Source organism: Cyprinus carpio, chromosome A3, assembly GCF_018340385.1.
Source record: "Cyprinus carpio isolate SPL01 chromosome A3, ASM1834038v1, whole genome shotgun sequence".
NCBI lineage: Eukaryota > Metazoa > Chordata > Actinopteri > Cypriniformes > Cyprinidae > Cyprinus > Cyprinus carpio.
The window spans coordinates 20,310,363-20,328,631 of NC_056574.1; the positions used below are offsets into that span (position 1 = coordinate 20,310,363).

Below are 18,269 nucleotides of genomic sequence, written 5' to 3' on the forward strand. Positions count from 1 at the left end.
CACCTTTTAGTAACTAAATTTGTGAAAGACAACTGTTGTGTGTTCAACATTTATTGAGCAGAATTAGTTAAATGTTCTGAGCAGACAGAGATGAAGTCATCATCAAATGATACAGTCAGTCTGAAAACTGAAAATAAATAATGCAAATACTTCCCAGCCCGGTTCAGATAGGCAGTGTGACTAATTCTGGTGTTAGAGTCTAAATTTCTCATAGCTGCACTTGTAACAGATGTATTAATGTACAAATCTTTGACATGGCAAGTAGCTTAACCAGTGGTAGAGCTGTCTCCTTCTGATGCTGATATAAAATTGAAACTAATGCTACCGGGCAGTGCTGTCAAACTTCATTCCTATCAAACTGAAGCAGTGAGACACAGTGCATGCTTATCTGCCATCATTGTTTCCTAATAAAGCTCCAGCAGTTTCACCACAATATCAACTCCGTTTAAGCACTTGTCATCTGGCCTTTAATTTGGTTTTGCATTTGGTGCATTTCAGTAAATAAAGAATAGATTAAAAGAATATAGATTATTTGTTGCGATAAAACTAGGTTTGTTAAACATTCAGAGTAGGAAAAAAAATAGGTAAATGGAAATATTGCTGAACGACTCTTCTTAAGTCATAAATACAGAGATACCTGCTCTCTACTTCACTATGCTATGACATTCAGCATAAGAGTCAAAATTGTAAAGTCTTTGAGAAATATACGCCAGTGTCAAAAAAGAAATTCACAGTACAGCTAGCACTAATACAATTATGCTCTACTAACATTAAAAAACACTCAGTTTTTGACATTGTCTATTGACATTGAGGCATACTAAAGAATATAAGCTGAATAGGGCAGTAGGTGGCAGGTGTCAATCCAGCAGGATTACAGTAGCTGTCTATGGGGAATGTTCTAATGATACTAAAGAATATTACAGTACTGATCTTTATGCAGGAAATCATGGTGCCATTTTCAAAAAGTCTACTAAAGCCAGTGGACCACACTGCGCACAACGCACAAAACAAAGCATTTTACATCGTGTATGAGGTCTGTAAACAGAGACACAAACTGTTACAGAAGCTTTTGAACAGAAGGTGCATTTCGAGTGAGAAGTGGAAACTCTTGAGATATCTGATGTCTCTGCTGATATCTATGAATATGATCAGAATTGAGTATACTCACACTTTCGGTTCCTGTGATAGCCGTCTCTGCCTTTTTGTGTGATGTGATGTTTATTTTGCACTTAGTTAAAGATGCTGTAACAACATTAAACTTTTCAGACTTTCGGCATGCCTCCCCTTTCTCTGGCATAACAATGGTGAACCAGCAATATATTTTAAGCTAACCAAAATCAGCAAATGTTGCTATTTTTCACCTGAGCTGGGCTTTCTTATTTATTTTTAATAACAAAAAACCCAAACGTTATATTTTTGGTAACTGTAAAGGCCCTTTCACACCAAAAGTGTCATTAATAAGCCTGTGTGGAATAAGTCTATGTGTGGAAGTGCAAATGTGATTCTGAACAGCGTGAGTGCAGTGTAAGTCTCTATTATTGATTAAATATTCATCTGTCCATAGGTAGCACACACATTAGGACATCACATCAGACTACACAGTGACACACATAACACCGCAGTTCTCCTCAATCTCCTCTTATTTGTGTCTTTCAACCTCTTCTTAAGCAGTAATGTCCATCAGAGTTTGGTTTCTGGACTACAGGGGATTTTCTTATTCTAGTCATCTTTATCGTTAAGAAATGTTTCCGCTTCTGTTGAATCCTCCGTAACATTCTCGGCTCTCAGGTCACCTGAATCCTTCAGCTTCTCTGAGTTTCCATTGGCCTTGAGTGGCTCCTGTCTGGGTGGTGTACTGGAGGGATTCATTGCCTCCACTGTTTCTCCATTCTCTATTGCAGTCTCTGGTGCCTCAGGTTTCTTTTTTATGAACAGTAAGTTGCATATTGCCAACACTAAAGCTGACACCACAACCTCAATCCCAGCCAGCAGGAAAACAAACATGTACTTCTTAGTGGAGTCCAAAAGGCGGCCAAAGTGAGAACAAGGATTTTAACAACATTCAAAGATTCTCAACAGATTACAGTAAGTGTAGCAAGGTTTTTCAATTCGGGATGTGTAAAATATCTACTGTAATACATACATAATCACATCAACATACATTATATATTCAACTAGTTGGTGGGTTGTCTGAACGGTCTGATTTATTGCACAAAACTGAATTTTCAGCAGCCTTTGGTAAAGTCTTCAGTGTCACATGATCCTTCAGAAATCATTCTAATATGCTGACTTGCTGCGCAAGAAATATTTATTATTATCAATGTTGAAAACAGTTGTGCTGCTTAATGTTTCTGTGGAAACACTTTTTTTACATGAATCTTTGATGAATAGAAAGTTTAAAATAACAGCATTTATGTGAAATAGATTTTTTTGTAACATTATAAATTTCTTTACTGACACTTTTAATCAATTGAATGCATCTTTGCTGTATAAAAGTATTGGTTTCTTTCAAAATATAATACTGACCCTATTGACTATTGAATTAAAGTGCATATTTATTGATTCATCAGTGCATTCATATTTAAATGGAAATTTTGACTTGGAAAAAATGGGCTGTCATAAAATTAAAATAAAACATTAAAATATTCAGTAATTACTGGATTAGTATTCTTATGCATTACTGTGCTTGTCCTACTAGTAGTTCCCCACAACTATATGTTATTTCCTGTTCTTGGCCAGTCAAACCATACAAAATCTAAATTCACATATGAAATGACATATAAGCTTCTTTATTTCTCAACCTACTTTGTTTGAGAGGAAGCTAACCCACAGTACAAATCATTTTTAGTTTAAAAAGAAATGTAAACACTCACCAGCAGATGGAGGCCCAACCAGCACAGCAATAGCTTCAAGCAGGAGAACTAAACCAATGGCGCTTGAGAACTTCTCTGTACCCACAACAGCCATGAGAACCTCGAACTGCAATGCTCCCACCATGCCATAAGAGATGCCAAAGAAGATGCAGAACACCACCAGAGAGGTGTAGTCTTTAGACAGGGAGCCCACCAGATCTGTGGTGCCATTGAATATGAGCGCAAAACTGAAGAGATAGACGCAGCGAGGGCGAACCCACTGGAGTCCTGCGATGATGCCACACGCGGGCCGCGCGAACATGTCAACAAAACCCAGAATGGTAAGCAGGAGGGCAGATTTCGTGTCCTCGTTTCCCAGCTCTTTGGCATAGCTCACCACAAACACTGGGGGCACAAACAAACCGAGCACCATAATGGAGGCAGCAACTGTATAAATGATAAAGCCCGGGTCTCTGAAAACACTGAAGTCCAGCAGCTTGGGCTTTGCTTTCTTGTTTCCGTCATCTGGTGTGTTTTCAGTCCCAGGGGTCTCTGACTTCTTTGGTGGGACCAAAGGCCTCATTAAAGCCCCACAGGCACAGCAGTTCAGAAGCATCCCTCCCAAGATGAGGAAACCCCCTCTCCAGCCATATTCATACTGAAGGACCTGCCCCAAAGGGGACAGACAGCACAGAGCCACTGGACTCCCAGCAGCGGCCAGGCCATTAGCCAGCGGCCGCTTCTCACTGAAATATCGATTCAGCATAATGAGTGATGGCTGGAAGTTCAGGGCCAGTCCAAGACCTGGAATCAGAAGATATAAATGTTTACATGTCCCTGGATAGACATCAGTCCTTCAGTAAATAGTAAATGATGGCTAAAGTACCTGTAATGACTCCTGTACACAAGTAAATGTGGATGATGCTTGTGGCAAATGATGCCAAGACCATTCCCAACGATGCAAAGAGGCCACCCACCAACATCACTGGACGGCATCCAAATCGATTCACTAAAATGCTGCATAAAGGCCCTGCCAAAAGTAATTATATGTATACATTATATATCTGAACTATCTGTATCCAGTTTAAATGAATTAGAAGACATTAAAAGGATTGTTACTCAAGAATTCATATTCTGTATTAATTTACTCCAGTGCTGTTTTAGACCCCATTGAGAAAAACAGATGTTCTGTTCCCATGAAGAAAGAAAGTCGAAAATATATTTGGAACAACATGAGGGTGAGTAAATGATGACAAAATTTTCATTTTTTTGGGTGAACTCCCCCTTTAAGACTTTGTGGTGAACATACCAGTGCCATAAAGCATAGCCAATAGGATGGAGGAGATCCAGGCTGTGTCACTGTAGCCCACATCAAACTCTCTAATTAGCTCCTTGAAGAAAACACTGACAGCCTTTGGAAAAGCGTAGGAGAAGCCTGTGATGATGAAGCAACCAAAGAGCACAGCCCACCCCCAGCCACCATCAGGGGCCTTCACTCCAGTACTGCCGTCATCCAGTGCCACTCCACCCATGATGCTCTACTGCTCTGTGGAGAGATGAGACACACACACACACACACACACACACACGTTATCGGGGGATTATAAGAAGTTGTAGTATGCAGGTCAATTATATTGCTTTCAGGACCTTAATACAAGGAGTCACATTTAGTCAAATAGCATTTGAGTTGGAGGTCAACAATGGCAGGTGTAATAAAACATTTTAATGTTAATAAAATGGCCAGGTTATAATTGCACACCAAAATCATAATGATATGCCTCACTGTAGTGTATAATCATAACACCATGCAAGAATGGTTATGGTCCTAAAACAGACTTTAATTTCTTCTGAGATCCAATCTACAACAGAAAGAGAATTTAGAGAGAATGTTACTATGATTTTTATCACATTGTATGATTGCCTTAAAAATCAATTATAGAACGTATATGTAATTAGAATGTTTTCTAGTTTGTATTCCTTTGATGAGTGATACATGTCTGAGTGAAACATGACTCCATTTGGTAATGGAAGCTATTCAATTCAATTCAATTCAGATTTATGTGTATAGCGCTTTTCACAGTACACATTGTTTCAAAGCAGCTTTACAGAAAATGCGCGTGTCTACATTACAAAGCAGACGTGAACGTGTCCAAGTAAAGTTCATTTCACAAATGAACAGTTCAAGATAACAGAATCATACAGCTAGCTAACATAAGCTCATTAAAGCGATTACTACAAGTGTGATTATAATGATTAGAATATAGAGACATTTTGGCAGCTGTGCGTGTCGATTCCAGTCGGCGTCATCTGGGGTCCTCGCAGGGGTCAGCATCATCTCTTCAAAGATGTTGGGTCATCTGAAGTCTATGTTTAACATCTTAACCTGCGCCCCTATTTTTGAGCATTTTCTGAAAAACGACATACCCAAATAAAAATGTCTGTAGCTCTTGAACCCTATGGTCTAAATTTATAAATCTGGTATTGTCTGAAACTAGACACTTAAACCTTTATTTCTCTGGAGTCATAATAACTCAAAACTAGTATAGCAACAGAGTAAAACACGGTAAAACTTACATGAAAGTGACTCATGATATCTTTGAATGAAATTCACTAAGGGAAAAATGATAGTGACTTATTTGCCAAAGGCCTTAAAATGCCATAAACATAAAGCTGAATGTCTGAACATATTTTGATTCAAATTTGAAGATGATACTCCCAAAAAATGTAGTTTCTGTAAGCTTTTATTTTTAAAAAAGTCTAGGCGTCCCTTCAAAAAAGCCATTTGGAGACTCCAAATGTACACCTGGTAACCAAATGACCAAATGAGGCAAAACTGCATAATACATATATGTATATCAGTTCAGAACTGCTCTGCCAACCATAATACACAAGAAAAAAACTATTCCTGACTCATTTGGTCATTTTTGGGCAAAAATTTGGGCATTTTTGAAAGGACGCCTTAACTTTTCCTGAAATAAAAGCTGAAATAAAACATTTTTTAGGTAAAAACTTGCAGAAAGTACATCTTTATGGTATTTTATCTAAAGAAAAGCTTTGGAAAAGTCATTTAGATCTTTTATTTCAAGAAAAGTCTAGGAATATTTTCAAAAAGGCTATTTAGAGACTCCATATGACACTGCATACTACATACACTACATATGTATATCAACTCAGAACTCATCTACCCATGAAACCACAAACAAAACACAAAACTATTTCAGAACAACATTTAAACATTTTAACTAAACTATTTATTTTGAACAATTCTAATAATGAAAACAGATTTGATCAGTGATCATTTTAGAGTGAATGAACACAAAACATGCAAAATACAATTTATTTATTTATTTTACATTTTGTAATTGTACTTTTTTTTTTCTCTGCTAATTATTATGAATATCAAGTTACTGAAAAACTAAAAGCAACTATTTACAGTATTTACAGTGTAGGAAGACACTCAAGGCAGTCACTAAAAAGGTTTGTTCTTTGACCAACTGGATACCAAAGTCACTGAAACACAGGAAAGGGAGAAAGAGTGTGTAAACAAAACAAATCAAACTTGCAAAACTGTGTTTACATGTTGTATACACACACATAAATATACATACTCAATGCTCGTACACATAAACATACACACACACACACACAATACTCATGCATACGCACAAACACAAACATACTCAATATACATACACACGCACAAACATGCATAAATAAATCATGTAGCCCCCTCATATTTTCCCTCTCCGTTGTCATTTTTATAATCTAACACAGCTAACATGAATCAAAAGCTGCAAACACATGATAAACATATATAAACATTCAAGAGAACAGCGTTGAAACTCACGTGCTAATGCTATCCCTGGCTGCATGCATCTCTCCGGGTCTTTCTGCTGCTCTTCGCCGCTGCTTCTCATCACGGCCTCCAAAACACGATCAAACACCACAAAAACTCTTCTAAAGTCGACGTTCTTTGCTGGAGAGATTCAGATGTAAGCTTTGGAGAAAATCCGCTCGCTGATAGATACCCGTGTAGCACTGCTGCGCCACTCTGAGTGCGCCGCGGGCGTAAAGACGAGAGCGCACGGACACACAGCAACTTTTGCGCTCGCTAAATCTTCAAACTGATTACGAAACGGTGCAAACTGTGACTCACTGTAAACGTCCTTGTGATTGGCTAACACTTCCATCCATCAAAACATTGCTGGCTAGGCATTGGCTAGCTTACAAAAGCCAAAACTGAGGTGCGGTGATTGGCACCTCGCTAAACCAGTCAGTGACTCCTGGCCTGTTCTGGGTTATAACATCGCCTGTGATTGAAGGAGAGAGACGAGGGAGGGCTCATTTTGCTCGGAATAGACCATTCTATAGGAAACAAAAGCTGGAATACGAATTAGAATCGATATTTCTTTGAAAATGGACGCTATCGACAACTATAACTCGAATCGCTCATGTAAACAATGGAGGATCTTTAGAACTATACCCCAATTTTTTCGTTGTTTTGGATTAAAAAGTGGGATGCATCTTGAAGAGTAGACCCTTACCTTGAAATGTGTGCTGGTGTTTCTTGGAATAGTCCGAGCAGACCAGAACTATAGGCGATGAAACGTAAGTACTGCCGTGCACTTTGTACATGTTTAAATGACCGGTCCTTCAGCATTTATGTTAACCCTTTCCTCTCTGGTGTATTGATTTAAAAAACAAGATCAGAACATGGATATTGAGTGTTTTAGCCTTCAAATGATATATAGTTTATGATAGTTAATTGAATATTTTTCTAAAACAACGGTTATAAAATTCACAGCCGCGCCTAGACGCGCCCTTCCGGCCCGCGGTGCGGGTTAAGAGGTTAACATGGTACATTTTGTGAAGAAATTGTATATTTTGGGGAAATGCACATATAGGCTACTGATCTTTCACAAATATCCCCTATTCAGCTTTAATTGACTTACTGTCTATCTGAACTCACCTATATTTGTACCTAAATGCCCTTTCGCATCGCGTACAACAGTTTTGACTTCCTGTCAGACGCGCAATATGCGCACTTTTACGCGGTTCGATACCGGCCTTTCTGTAAAAACAAGCCTGTAATAATGTAACCTTCAATTCGATTAATCTAGTATAACCATATTATTTTAAAGATCGGTTGCTGTATCACAAGCCTTCCGTAATTCTTCCGTATTTCCGAGTCACCTGTTACGTTTGTATATGAGGAATATACTGTAAGGGATGCTGCGTGGATTCGGGACAGGCTCATGCGCAGTCCATGTTTATCATTGTGAAGCAAGGTTATTTATTTAAGTTTATAAATAGCCACTGTATCACTTTCAATGCACGGTGTCTACATCTAAAAGCATTTTTGTGATTAGAGGCTTTTTGGGCAACTAATGTAAATTATTAATAATCAACAATAACGTGCAGATTTAAATTCATAGCTAGTTATCTCAACTTCGTTACATCAAATTGACATTTAATCTCAGTCCTAAGATCTGTGCAAATATTTATCTACTTCTGGAGAGGCTAATTAACGCCATTTTGGCAGTATACAACATGTTTATCCAAATCCTCTTATTGCCATAATAAGCTTCAGGGATATAAACTAACTGTAATTGTACTTACTAAAAATATGATGCTCTGTCACTGTCACCTTCAAATTTCAGTTCTGTTCACCGGAACTCGCTTCTAGCAGCACGTATGACATTACAGACGTAGCTAAGTAAAAAATAAAAAAAAACCCGACGAGGTGGCTCTGTGGACTGGGTCCTAATGTCTGCTGCTCACATCATGTTTTCATTTCCACCGAAGCGTGCGTGTGATGTCAGCATTTCACTGTTTCTGTGCAGCTGTGTAAAAATAACCTGGCCAGTTCTAAGGTTCAGTAGTTGAGGAATATTAAAGTTGCAGAACAGGAAATAGCCCAATGAGTGGAAACTGGAAATTTCAAACTGGGTTGTTATTTCAAATATGCCAAATATCTGTGAAAAAGTGCATAAGTTTCTGGAGGTGCTTATGCATATCCATGCATAGCCATCTAGTCATATGCAGAGGTAATTTTATGTATGAAATTTCAGGCCTCAATTGTTATTTTTCTTGATCTTTAATTTTAATGTCAGAAAAGAGCATTTATGGTCTCTATATAGTCTGTTCCACCGCAGAACATTGCATTTTGTTACTTTGTTTTGAGCTTTCTGGCAGGGACCGGACTGGCCTCTGAAATAACCTGCAGGGCATCAGAGGATTGATCAGTGCTGTGGTGTAACACAATCACTGAATCACAAACACACACATCTAATGTGGGTCATGAATACATTAAGCCCAACACACCCACAGTGGCTGTCGTGACTGAGTTTTCAGGCTTCAGCAAACCATGCAAAGCTGTTCAGTGCATATTTTGCATATTTCAGCAGAATTTAAACAGAAATATTTTCTGGATAAATATGTCTTAAATTTATAATGGCTTTTTCCTGATATCACGGCGTAAACAAACTCATTATGGAAGTATAACAATGCAAAGGGAAAAAGAAAAACAATGACAGGAAATGATGCGACACGTTCGAGTCGAGTTCCTGTAAGTGAGCTAATCTACATGTTGGTAGTGTCTCTTTTTGAATACTTGCAGAATGTCTATGTAAGCTGCTTCGAGTAAATATATGGATGTATATTTAATGTGAGAGCTTAAACATTAGATATTAGAATCATATTATTGATTTATGAATACCAGAATTATTGAAAAACATACACGTAAATGTTATCTGTGCTCATGAAGCTGTGGGTGAACATGAATTTTTTTACTGCATTAAAGTCTGCATCTCATTAACTCTTAATGAAAATTAAACTTCCAGATTTCCATGGCATCCATATCCCTTACACCTATTAAAAACACCGATTCAGACTGCAGGCCCACATGAAAGAAGAAAAAGAAGAAAAAAAGCAGAAGAGGATCATTGTGTTGGCAACAAATGGACAATCATTACACACAAAGAGAATAGATATGAGAGGTGTTTTAGAGACTTTCTTTATGGAGACAAAAAAGGACAAAGAGAGTGAATTATTTATGAATTTTTGCTCCTCTCAAATTCAGATTTGGTTATTTGAATACTTTTTCTAGTTGGAAACTGGAGGCGTGACATAACACTACCACAATAATCCTGCAGAAAAACAGAGAAGCCATACATACTGACTGTTCACCCCAGTATTCAAAATCATGGTTGATTAATAATATGTAGGTAATTGGTTATTTATTTCTAATATTTTTCCACGAATCATTATATTCATTGTCAGTGCATGTAAGGTCGCTTGATGTTTCGCAGTAACTGACTGTATAACTTTTCATGAGTGCTTTACATAAACACGAAATATGTTCTGATGTACATTTTAAAACGGGTAGTTTAATTCAGTCGCCAGTCATTTTAAAGGTCTACTCTACTGCCCTCTAGTGACGCTCCAGCGCAACTCCTTCACGCAGGATGACGCGCTGCCACTCATTCAGCCAATCAGCGCACGGGCGGAAGTTCTCTGCTCTTTCTGCTACTACTAGAAATTTGATCTGGAAACGGGCTATCCGTTAGCCTTTCGTAAAGGGAAAGTGTTTCTACAAAAGAGACAGATAAAATGACATCCCGCAAACGAAAAAGGGACGAAACTACAAGCAGTACGATTCCTAAAACGGAGGAGATCATCAGGTAACTTTGTTGTGACTGATACATGTTCATAATCATATCAAGCAGCGTTTTATTGCCCTTACAGTTCATATGTTCGGTGTGATGATGTTTGTTCAGCTCTGAGTCCTGCCTCAGTCAGCCAAGCGATCAAAGTGTTCATGAAGTCATAACTTACAAGCCATCTACGTTGCCAGGTACTGATCATAAATGCTGCATTTTAATCTTTTTTTTTTTTTTTAAGATTATAGTCTCTATTAAAAGTTTTTATTTGTATTTATTTTTTGTGATCTAACAGCGATCCACTATGATCCTGACACGACTGAGCCCATCAGCTGCAGTCTGAAGTCTCTTGATGAACTGTTGTCATGGAAACGACAGGAAGCCAGTCTTTTTAATGTGGCCACTGTGCCTTTGGCGAGCAGGTATCCTCCACTGCACAGCTGCCCCAGACGGACACTGGTGTCCCACGACATGATGGGTGGCTACCTGAAGGACAGGTACAGCTCAGAGTTGTGTCAGCTTCATTAGTTGTTTGGCCAGCCCTCAGTATATTCATGGTACTGTCCTTTCTGCTGAGGTTCATTCAAGGTGCAGAGGTGGAGACGCCGTATGCCTTCTATCACTGGGAGTATATTGACATCTTCAACTACTTCAGTCATCAGATGGTAACCATTCCTCCGGCGGTCTGGACGAATGCAGCACATAAGCATGGAGTGCTCTCTATTGGTGAGTCTGTTGGTGGGATTTTATGGGCTAAAATCTCGGTCTTAAGCATATTAGTCTTGCTGTAAAAAGAACATCCTTGTAAAAAAGAATATGCTTTAGCATACTTTTAAAAAGAGTAAAGAAATAATATATTAACAAATATATACCTAAGCGTGAACTGAATTTAATGTTTTCTGACACTAGACACTGCATATTAATTGGAATTAAATGAGAATCTATTGTAGTTTAAATTTATACTAAATGCTTAAGTAGGACTTAAGTATCTTTCACATGCAGTTTCTTCATTCTGTTGTCTTACGGTTTCAAAGCAAAGTGTACTGACGAGCATATATGGTAAACTAACTTTAATCTAGTTTCCATTGAAACATCTATCTGTTGTTTTCAAACACATTTGTAGTTACACATTTGTAACAATGAAATGTAAATTTAGTACATTTATATTATGAAATGTAATATTGAGTAACACACTACAGTACAGTTAAAATGATAATCATGTACTTTAGTGTGTTGGTCAACAACACATTGAAATAGGTGTACTTCTTAAAAGAATGATTTAAAGAAGTTTAAAATCTACTTTAAAGTAAAACTTACATTGTTACAAAGTGCATTTTTCTTAAAAGTGTACTTATGTTGAGAAACATTCTTGAATGTTTACTTTTAAGTGGCCTATTATGTCTTTAATATTATCTGCAGGTAGTTTAAAAAAATAATGGGTAATTCACCCAAAAATGAACATTTAATAACATTTCCTCAACCTGATAATTTTTCAAACCATTTTTATCATTTCTTCTCTAAAACACAAAAGGAGAAATTTAGAATTGTTTTCCATACAATAGACAGCCGGTGGCGGCCAAGCTCCTATAAGGACAAAATAGCATAATAAACATAGTCCATACGAATTGTGTGCTGTATTAAAAGTGTTCTGAAGCCATTTGACCTTTATGAAAAAAACACATTCTATGATATCTTTTGTGAGGTACTGTATAATGACTCAAATTTCAGTCTGCTTTATACAAAAAGCGATCACATGCCTTTTGAAGAGTCATTATATAGCGCACAAGTCATATAGACACTTTGATTGTACATTTATAGTTGGAGGTTGACAGACAGTGAATTTAGTGTAATGGCATGGAAAAGACAGAAATTTCTAGGAAATCTAAATGTTTGCAATAACATGAGAGTGAATAAATAATGACAGAAATGTAATTTTTGGTTAACTATCCCTGTAATTAACTGCAGCACCTCTCTACACAAGAGAAACCAGAATGGATGTATTGAAATAATCCTGTTTCCCTCTAAGGCACATTCATCACAGAGTGGACAGATGGAGCGAAGACATGTCAGTCCCAACCAGCATACAAAGATACTTACAACACAAAAACTGATAAGTTGGTTCAGATTTCCCACTGCTACGGCTTTGACGGCTGGCTCATTAACATAGAAAATGTGCTGAGTGTGAGTAACCAAGGCGTGTCTGATTAGATAGAGGTGTATGTGGTCATAATGTGTAGTACTTTACCCCATATTTCACTCACTCCTCAGGAGAGTGCAGTGAAGAACACTGGACCCTTTCTGCGCTACCTCACAGACCAGATGCACGAGCGCGTCCCAGGCAGTGTGGTGATCTGGTATGACAGCGTGCTGAAAAACGGCTCGCTCGATTGGCAGAACAAACTCAATGACGACAACAGGCAAGTGATGGTCTTGAGGGATTATGGAAGGGCAGATTCCGGTCTGTGAGATTTTATCTTGTGCCATCAGCTTCCTTTTGTCATCCTATCAGAATGTTTTTTGATGCCTGTGATGGAATATTCACTAACTACAACTGGACAGAGCAGAGCCTGGAGTGGATGAAGTCCTACTCTGCGGCTCAGGGCCGCTTTGCTGACATCTATGTCGGTGTTGATGTGTTTGCAAGAGGGGTGGTGGTTGGAGGGAAATTTGAGACCAATAAGGTTAGTGAAGTTTTAGTTCGAGAATATATAAGAAAGCAATTTTAATATTTGAACACCACCATTCCAAAGTCTGGGATTAGTGAAGTGCTTAAATTGTTTTTGAAAGAGGTCTCTTATACTCATCAAGGCTGGATTTATTTGATCAAAAAAATACAGTAATATAGTAATATTGTCAAATATTTTTACAGTTTTAAAAACTGGTTTCTATTGTAATATATTGTAAAATGTAATTTATTCCTGTGATGCAAAGCTAAATTTTCAGCATCATTACTCCAGTCTTCAGTGTCACGTGATCCTTCAGAAATCTAATATGCTGATTTGCTGCTTAAGAAATATTTCTTCTTAGTATCAATGTTCAAAACAGATATATTATTCTATAATATTTTTACAGAAACTGTGAGACACTTTTTCAGGTTCCTTTGATGAATAGAAAGTTCAACAGTATTTATTTGAAATAGAACTCTTTTGTTATATTATAAATGTGTATTTACTGTAATTACTGTATTAAAAGTATTAATAAAAAAAAACAGCAGTATTTCAGATCCATAATATCTTATTGTTTTTGACTGAGTTCAAGTCTCTTTTTGTATCCTTATTAGGCTCTGAAGCTGATTAGGAAGTATGAACTTTCAACAGCCATCTTTGCTCCTGGCTGGGTGTACGAATGCCACGAAAAGGCAGATTTCCGCCAAAACCAGGACAAGTAAGCTTTTTAGAACACTCCACTTGACCTGGTCATAGTATGCTTTTGTTTTGTTTTGCAATGTTTTGGAATGGGAAATGTTTGTAAGCACAAACACACACACACACACAAGCAAACGTCCTAGTCACCAATGTGTATTCTAACCGCTGTTTTCAGGTTTTGGAGTTTGCTGTCTGATTACCTTTATATCCACCGGCCCTCGTCCAGTCTTCCATTCATCTCCTCATTCTGTCAGGGCTTTGGAAAGAGCCTGTACTGGAGGGGACAGGTACGCTGCACACAATCACAGTCTCACTAAGAGTCTCTTTAATACCTGTGACTCATACTAAGACATCTGGAGTACACAAATATTCATCTCAAGCAGTCACAAAATGTAAAAATTTACTTCACATAAAATAAAATGTTTTCATGGTTTCTTTAGATGTTTAGTATTTTTACATTATTTTCAGGCCTTGACCCTCAGAAGCAAGCAGTCTTAGTTATGGCTTAACCAATGACTCAGTGTATCTCAGTGTGGTATGGGAACAGCTCCAGTCAAGACTGCAAAGCCCTGCAGAGAGTTGTGCGCTTAGCTGAGCGCATCTCAGGGTCTGCTCTCCCCTCCCTACAGGAGATCTACCTCAAACGCTGCAAAATCAGAGCTGTTAAAATCATTAAGGACTCTAACCACCCTGGTAACTGTCTTTTTATTTTGCTGCCATCTGGTAAGCACTTCCATAGTCTGATGGCAAAAACCGAGAGACCCCAGGCCATCAGGCTCCTAAACTCAAACTCAGTCTCTTAACATTAACATGACTTCACTTAATAATCAGTAAGATACTTAATATACTGACATTGTCACTTGCACACAGCAATTTCTGTAATTTTTTATTTTTATTTATTTACTTTTTTACCTCTATTGCTGCTATGTAAATACCCTGTACAATTCTTCTCTTGTTCATTCCTGCTCATCTTAATATTTATTAAGTCTACAGTATACTGTCCTGCGCATTTTATTTTATTTTATAAGCATTTTATTTTATTATTTTTTTTTTATCTTACTTTTTCCATACCATATTTATATATAGTTTTTTTTGTGTTTGTATTCTTTAATAATGGCACTGTCCATGGAGCGGACCTGACTTACATTTTAGTGCTGGTCATATGCTCTCCATATAACCATGTATGTGACAAATAAAAATCTTGAATCTTGGCTTGATGAATATTCATAAAAACATGAGTACTACAGTTATAGTTACAGTTACAGCTAGAGTATTTTTAATGTATCTGTATCATTCTAAATTGGAAATTCAATTTGTTGCCTATTTTTACATTTCGATAACTATTTCCTTCATTCGGCAATAACTTAAAGTTTATAACTTTAAAAATGTTAAATGTACGTTTTAGAACATGCCATCCATGTTTCATAATATTGTTATGCCTAAATTCACTTATAGTATTTAAGACGATCAATTTTAGTTTTTACTGCGTTACTTTTCATTTATTTAGACAAACTAGTGTTAAATTTATATATCGTCCATTTTTAAATATGGATGCATCCCTGGGAATTTCTTGTATGCTGTAGGTGGAGATGAAGAGAAGCTGGTTTAATCTGCATGCTCAGGAGATCCAGCCTCTGTACCTCTCTGAGAACATGGACAATGGCGGCTGGCTGAGAACCCGTGGCTGCTCAGAGGACGCTTGGATTGGAGGCAGCTCTCTGATGGTGGAGGGCATGATTCCATCGGGACGTTCTGAAGTGTGTGCAAGGTACTAGAGGTTTTGTTTTCACTGGAGTACAAAAAAACCTTCAATAAGACATCTTCTTTCTGTCCATTTGTAGGATTTTTTCTCTCCATGTTCCCTTGGCCACTAGGACGTTTGTTTCTTTTGTCTACAAGCCACCTGTGGGGGTGAAGATATCCTTGGAGCTCAAAACGATAGATGGTCCTCTGTGCACATTCGATGGGATGGAGGAAATAGCACGTGAGTGGTCTTTCAGGCCTCTTTTCAATAGATATCTTAGAGTCTCTGTATGAAGCTGTCATGTTTTAAAATGTTTAAAAATCTAATTTGCCTAATCTGCTGTGTGTTTAGCCAGCAGTGTCTTTCCAGAAGCGTTAGCAGAGGATAACCAGCTGGTTGAGCAGTTTGCACAGAAGTGTGGCCAGTGGTCTTTGGATGGCTGGACTACCAGGTGAGAGTCTAAAAAAAGGGGGTCGGCAACCTTTTCATCTTGAAGTGCCATTTTTCATTTTCCTAGTTAATCACTGTATCAGGATATATCCCCCAATTATATGTTTATGATGTATACACATTTTTAAAGGTTCCTATGAGTTTAACTGAAAAATTCAAATAGTGCATAATCTAATTTGGAACTTTTTTAAACATTTTTTTATGCCAAACAGTGCTGCTGCATAGATACACGTTGAGCTTGTATGAGGAGTTGTCGCACAAATGGTTTGTTGGAGCTGTGTGCCCCTCCTGACTTGCGCATTTCACAGTTTAAATAGTAGTATATATAGCTCTAAAACTATTAAAACAGGCTGTGTGACAATCAGGAACGATGACCTCCAAATTGATGTCGGAATGCATGTTCGAGTCTTTCACTATTGCTCACATGCCAATGATTATGCAATGGCCTGCGTGCCATAGGTTGCTGACCCCTGCTTTAAAGTCTAAATATTTTTGTGCCATACCAATTATCTGAAATACCTTCTCTAATCAAACTCACTGTGGTTTCATGCATAGATGTTTCCTGTTGAAAATGATTGGCTGCTTATTGCGAGAAGTGTGTATTCGTGTTTCCCGAGATGGAGGCGATGAGGACATTTGCTTTAATTGTAGGATTGGAGAGATTATGGTGAGATACACATGTACATTACAGATACCTTCTGTATGAAAGAATTAAACAATGATTTATTAAAGATTAATTTTAACTGTGCTATTAGACTAGTTTTTTTAGTATTAAAAATTGACTTTACAGTAAGTGAGGGTTATATTACAGCAAAGATAATCAAAATGCACAAATAAGGGTAGCAGCACTATTAAAAATCAACTGATCCCAGTAAATTAAAAAACTAGCTTTATCTGATAGGGTACCAATATACTAACTTTACTGTATTGTTTGGGGTCTGTAAGATTATTTATGTCTGTGAAAGAAGTCCCTTATGCTCACCAAGGCTGCATTTATTTATTCAGAAATACAGTAAAAGAGCAATAATGTGAAATATTATTACAATTTTAAAATAAATATAACATTTATATTTGTCTTTACTGTCAATTTTGAGCTATGCAGCATTGTTGAAAATAAGTATTAATTTCTATAATTCGAAATAGTAAACACATAAAGTTGGTAGTGGCTAAATGGTCTGTTCCAATTTTTTTGCACAGCTGTTGGATGCTGAGAGTCTTCAAGCACCCCTGCAGTCTGTTGAAGGCATCTGCGTGAATGATGTGGTGTGGCACAAGGGAGATGGACACACGCAATCAAAGGTACTTTTGAATGCCACCTTACGCTGGCAATATCCCACCCCGCAGGTTCGCCATTTCCGGATTCACTGGAGGCGTCCCCGTGGTCCTGACCCTCGGATTCCCCCTGGACCCTTGACTCTGATTGGCAGGTCTTACTCCACCCTGTACCGTGTGGTGGAGCTGGAGGTGCCTGCTGCTCCGGGTCTCATAGAGCTGGTGGTGGAGCCTGTGAGCAGAGAGGGATTCCGAGTGCCTGAGGCCCAGTGGGGCCGACGCACACTCAGCTACAGCGCCAGTTCCTCAGAAAACCCATCAGTGTGAAACCTTATTGATCAAATGTCTTAATACTCTATAGCTCACATGCTGTTTTCATAGTATAAACAAATCTCTCTTCTATTAGATATGCAGTAAAATGTGTGATGAGTTAGTTCTAAATCTGTATTCAGTATTTTGTGCATGACTGAATACTTAAGTGAAGAAGCAGCAAATGTGTAATATCGAATTTGCACTATATCCAATATATCCCTTATTATCCTTATATATATATATATATATAATATATATATATATATATTTTAATTATGGTAAAAGCCATTTTAAATACTATTGTGCGAGAACCAGAGTGGTCGGTTTCTTGCATTGATTGCACATATATTCTTCAGCTTTATAAGTTCATAATATAACATTTATTCATAAATGGCATGCAACCCTCATACCTCATACCCAACCTAATAATGTACCTTCTTCAAAATGTAATATTTTAATCAAAGTCCCTTCATGAAATTCTTGTTTAGGCATTTGTGTGAAAACAAGAAAGGAGATGATCCTAGTTTACTATCTTCTTGACTTGCAGATCCATTATTTGTGTTACAAATAAAAAATGAGAATGTTAAACAACTTTAAAGTTAGTTCTCTCTTA

At 37.6% G+C, this 18,269-nt stretch overlaps 2 protein-coding genes across 5 annotated transcripts; one reads left to right on the forward strand and one right to left on the reverse strand.

Moving 5' to 3' along the window:
- Window positions 1-35: 35 nt before the first annotated feature.
- Window positions 36-8,654, reverse strand: slc16a3a (solute carrier family 16 member 3a). 4 transcript variants are annotated; one of them, XM_042722619.1, is made up of 6 exons: window positions 8,472-8,654; window positions 5,121-5,216; window positions 4,162-4,398; window positions 3,739-3,882; window positions 2,874-3,656; window positions 36-2,033 (listed from the first exon to the last, which is right to left on the reverse strand). In XM_042722619.1, exons 3-6 carry the CDS (start codon window positions 4,382-4,384, stop codon window positions 1,720-1,722), a joined length of 1,464 nt encoding a protein of 487 aa, XP_042578553.1. In that variant the 5' UTR covers window positions 4,385-4,398; window positions 5,121-5,216; window positions 8,472-8,654; the 3' UTR covers window positions 36-1,719. The 4 variants fall into 4 exon arrangements, with proteins under 4 accessions (XP_042578553.1, XP_042578561.1, XP_042578549.1 ...); XM_042722627.1 differs by lacking the exon at window positions 8,472-8,654 and adding an exon at window positions 7,822-8,397; XM_042722615.1 differs by lacking the exon at window positions 5,121-5,216 and having other exon boundaries at window positions 8,472-8,651.
- Window positions 8,655-10,277: 1,623 nt separating this feature from the next.
- On the forward strand, window positions 10,278-18,254 carry LOC109049961 (cytosolic endo-beta-N-acetylglucosaminidase-like). Its single transcript, XM_019067635.2, has 14 exons — window positions 10,278-10,534; window positions 10,631-10,707; window positions 10,809-11,010; window positions 11,091-11,239; window positions 12,540-12,694; window positions 12,782-12,930; window positions 13,023-13,194; window positions 13,794-13,897; window positions 14,054-14,165; window positions 15,462-15,646; window positions 15,720-15,862; window positions 15,974-16,073; window positions 16,628-16,739; window positions 17,270-18,254. Exons 1-14 carry the CDS (start codon window positions 10,464-10,466, stop codon window positions 17,669-17,671), a joined length of 2,133 nt encoding a protein of 710 aa, XP_018923180.2. The 5' UTR covers window positions 10,278-10,463; the 3' UTR covers window positions 17,672-18,254.
- Window positions 18,255-18,269: the final 15 nt, after the last annotated feature.

Bases quoted from the DNA above. Each gene is read 5' to 3' on its own strand.
- slc16a3a (XM_042722619.1), bottom strand. From the start codon at position 4,384: ATGGGTGGAGTGGCACTGGATGACGGCAGTACTGGAGTGAAGGCCCCT. The intron at 3,657-3,738 runs GTACTTTAGCCA...TTCTGATTCCAG, and splicing joins GTGTACAGGAGTCATTACAG to GTCTTGGACTGGCCCTGAAC. The intron at 2,034-2,873 runs GTGAGTGTTTAC...GTTCTCACTTTG, and splicing joins GGTTGGGCCTCCATCTGCTG to GCCGCCTTTTGGACTCCACT.
- LOC109049961 (XM_019067635.2), top strand. From the start codon at position 10,464: ATGACATCCCGCAAACGAAAAAGGGACGAAACTACAAGCAGTACGATT. The intron at 10,535-10,630 runs GTAACTTTGTTG...ATGTTTGTTCAG, and splicing joins AAAACGGAGGAGATCATCAG to CTCTGAGTCCTGCCTCAGTC. The intron at 10,708-10,808 runs GTACTGATCATA...GTGATCTAACAG, and splicing joins CAAGCCATCTACGTTGCCAG to CGATCCACTATGATCCTGAC.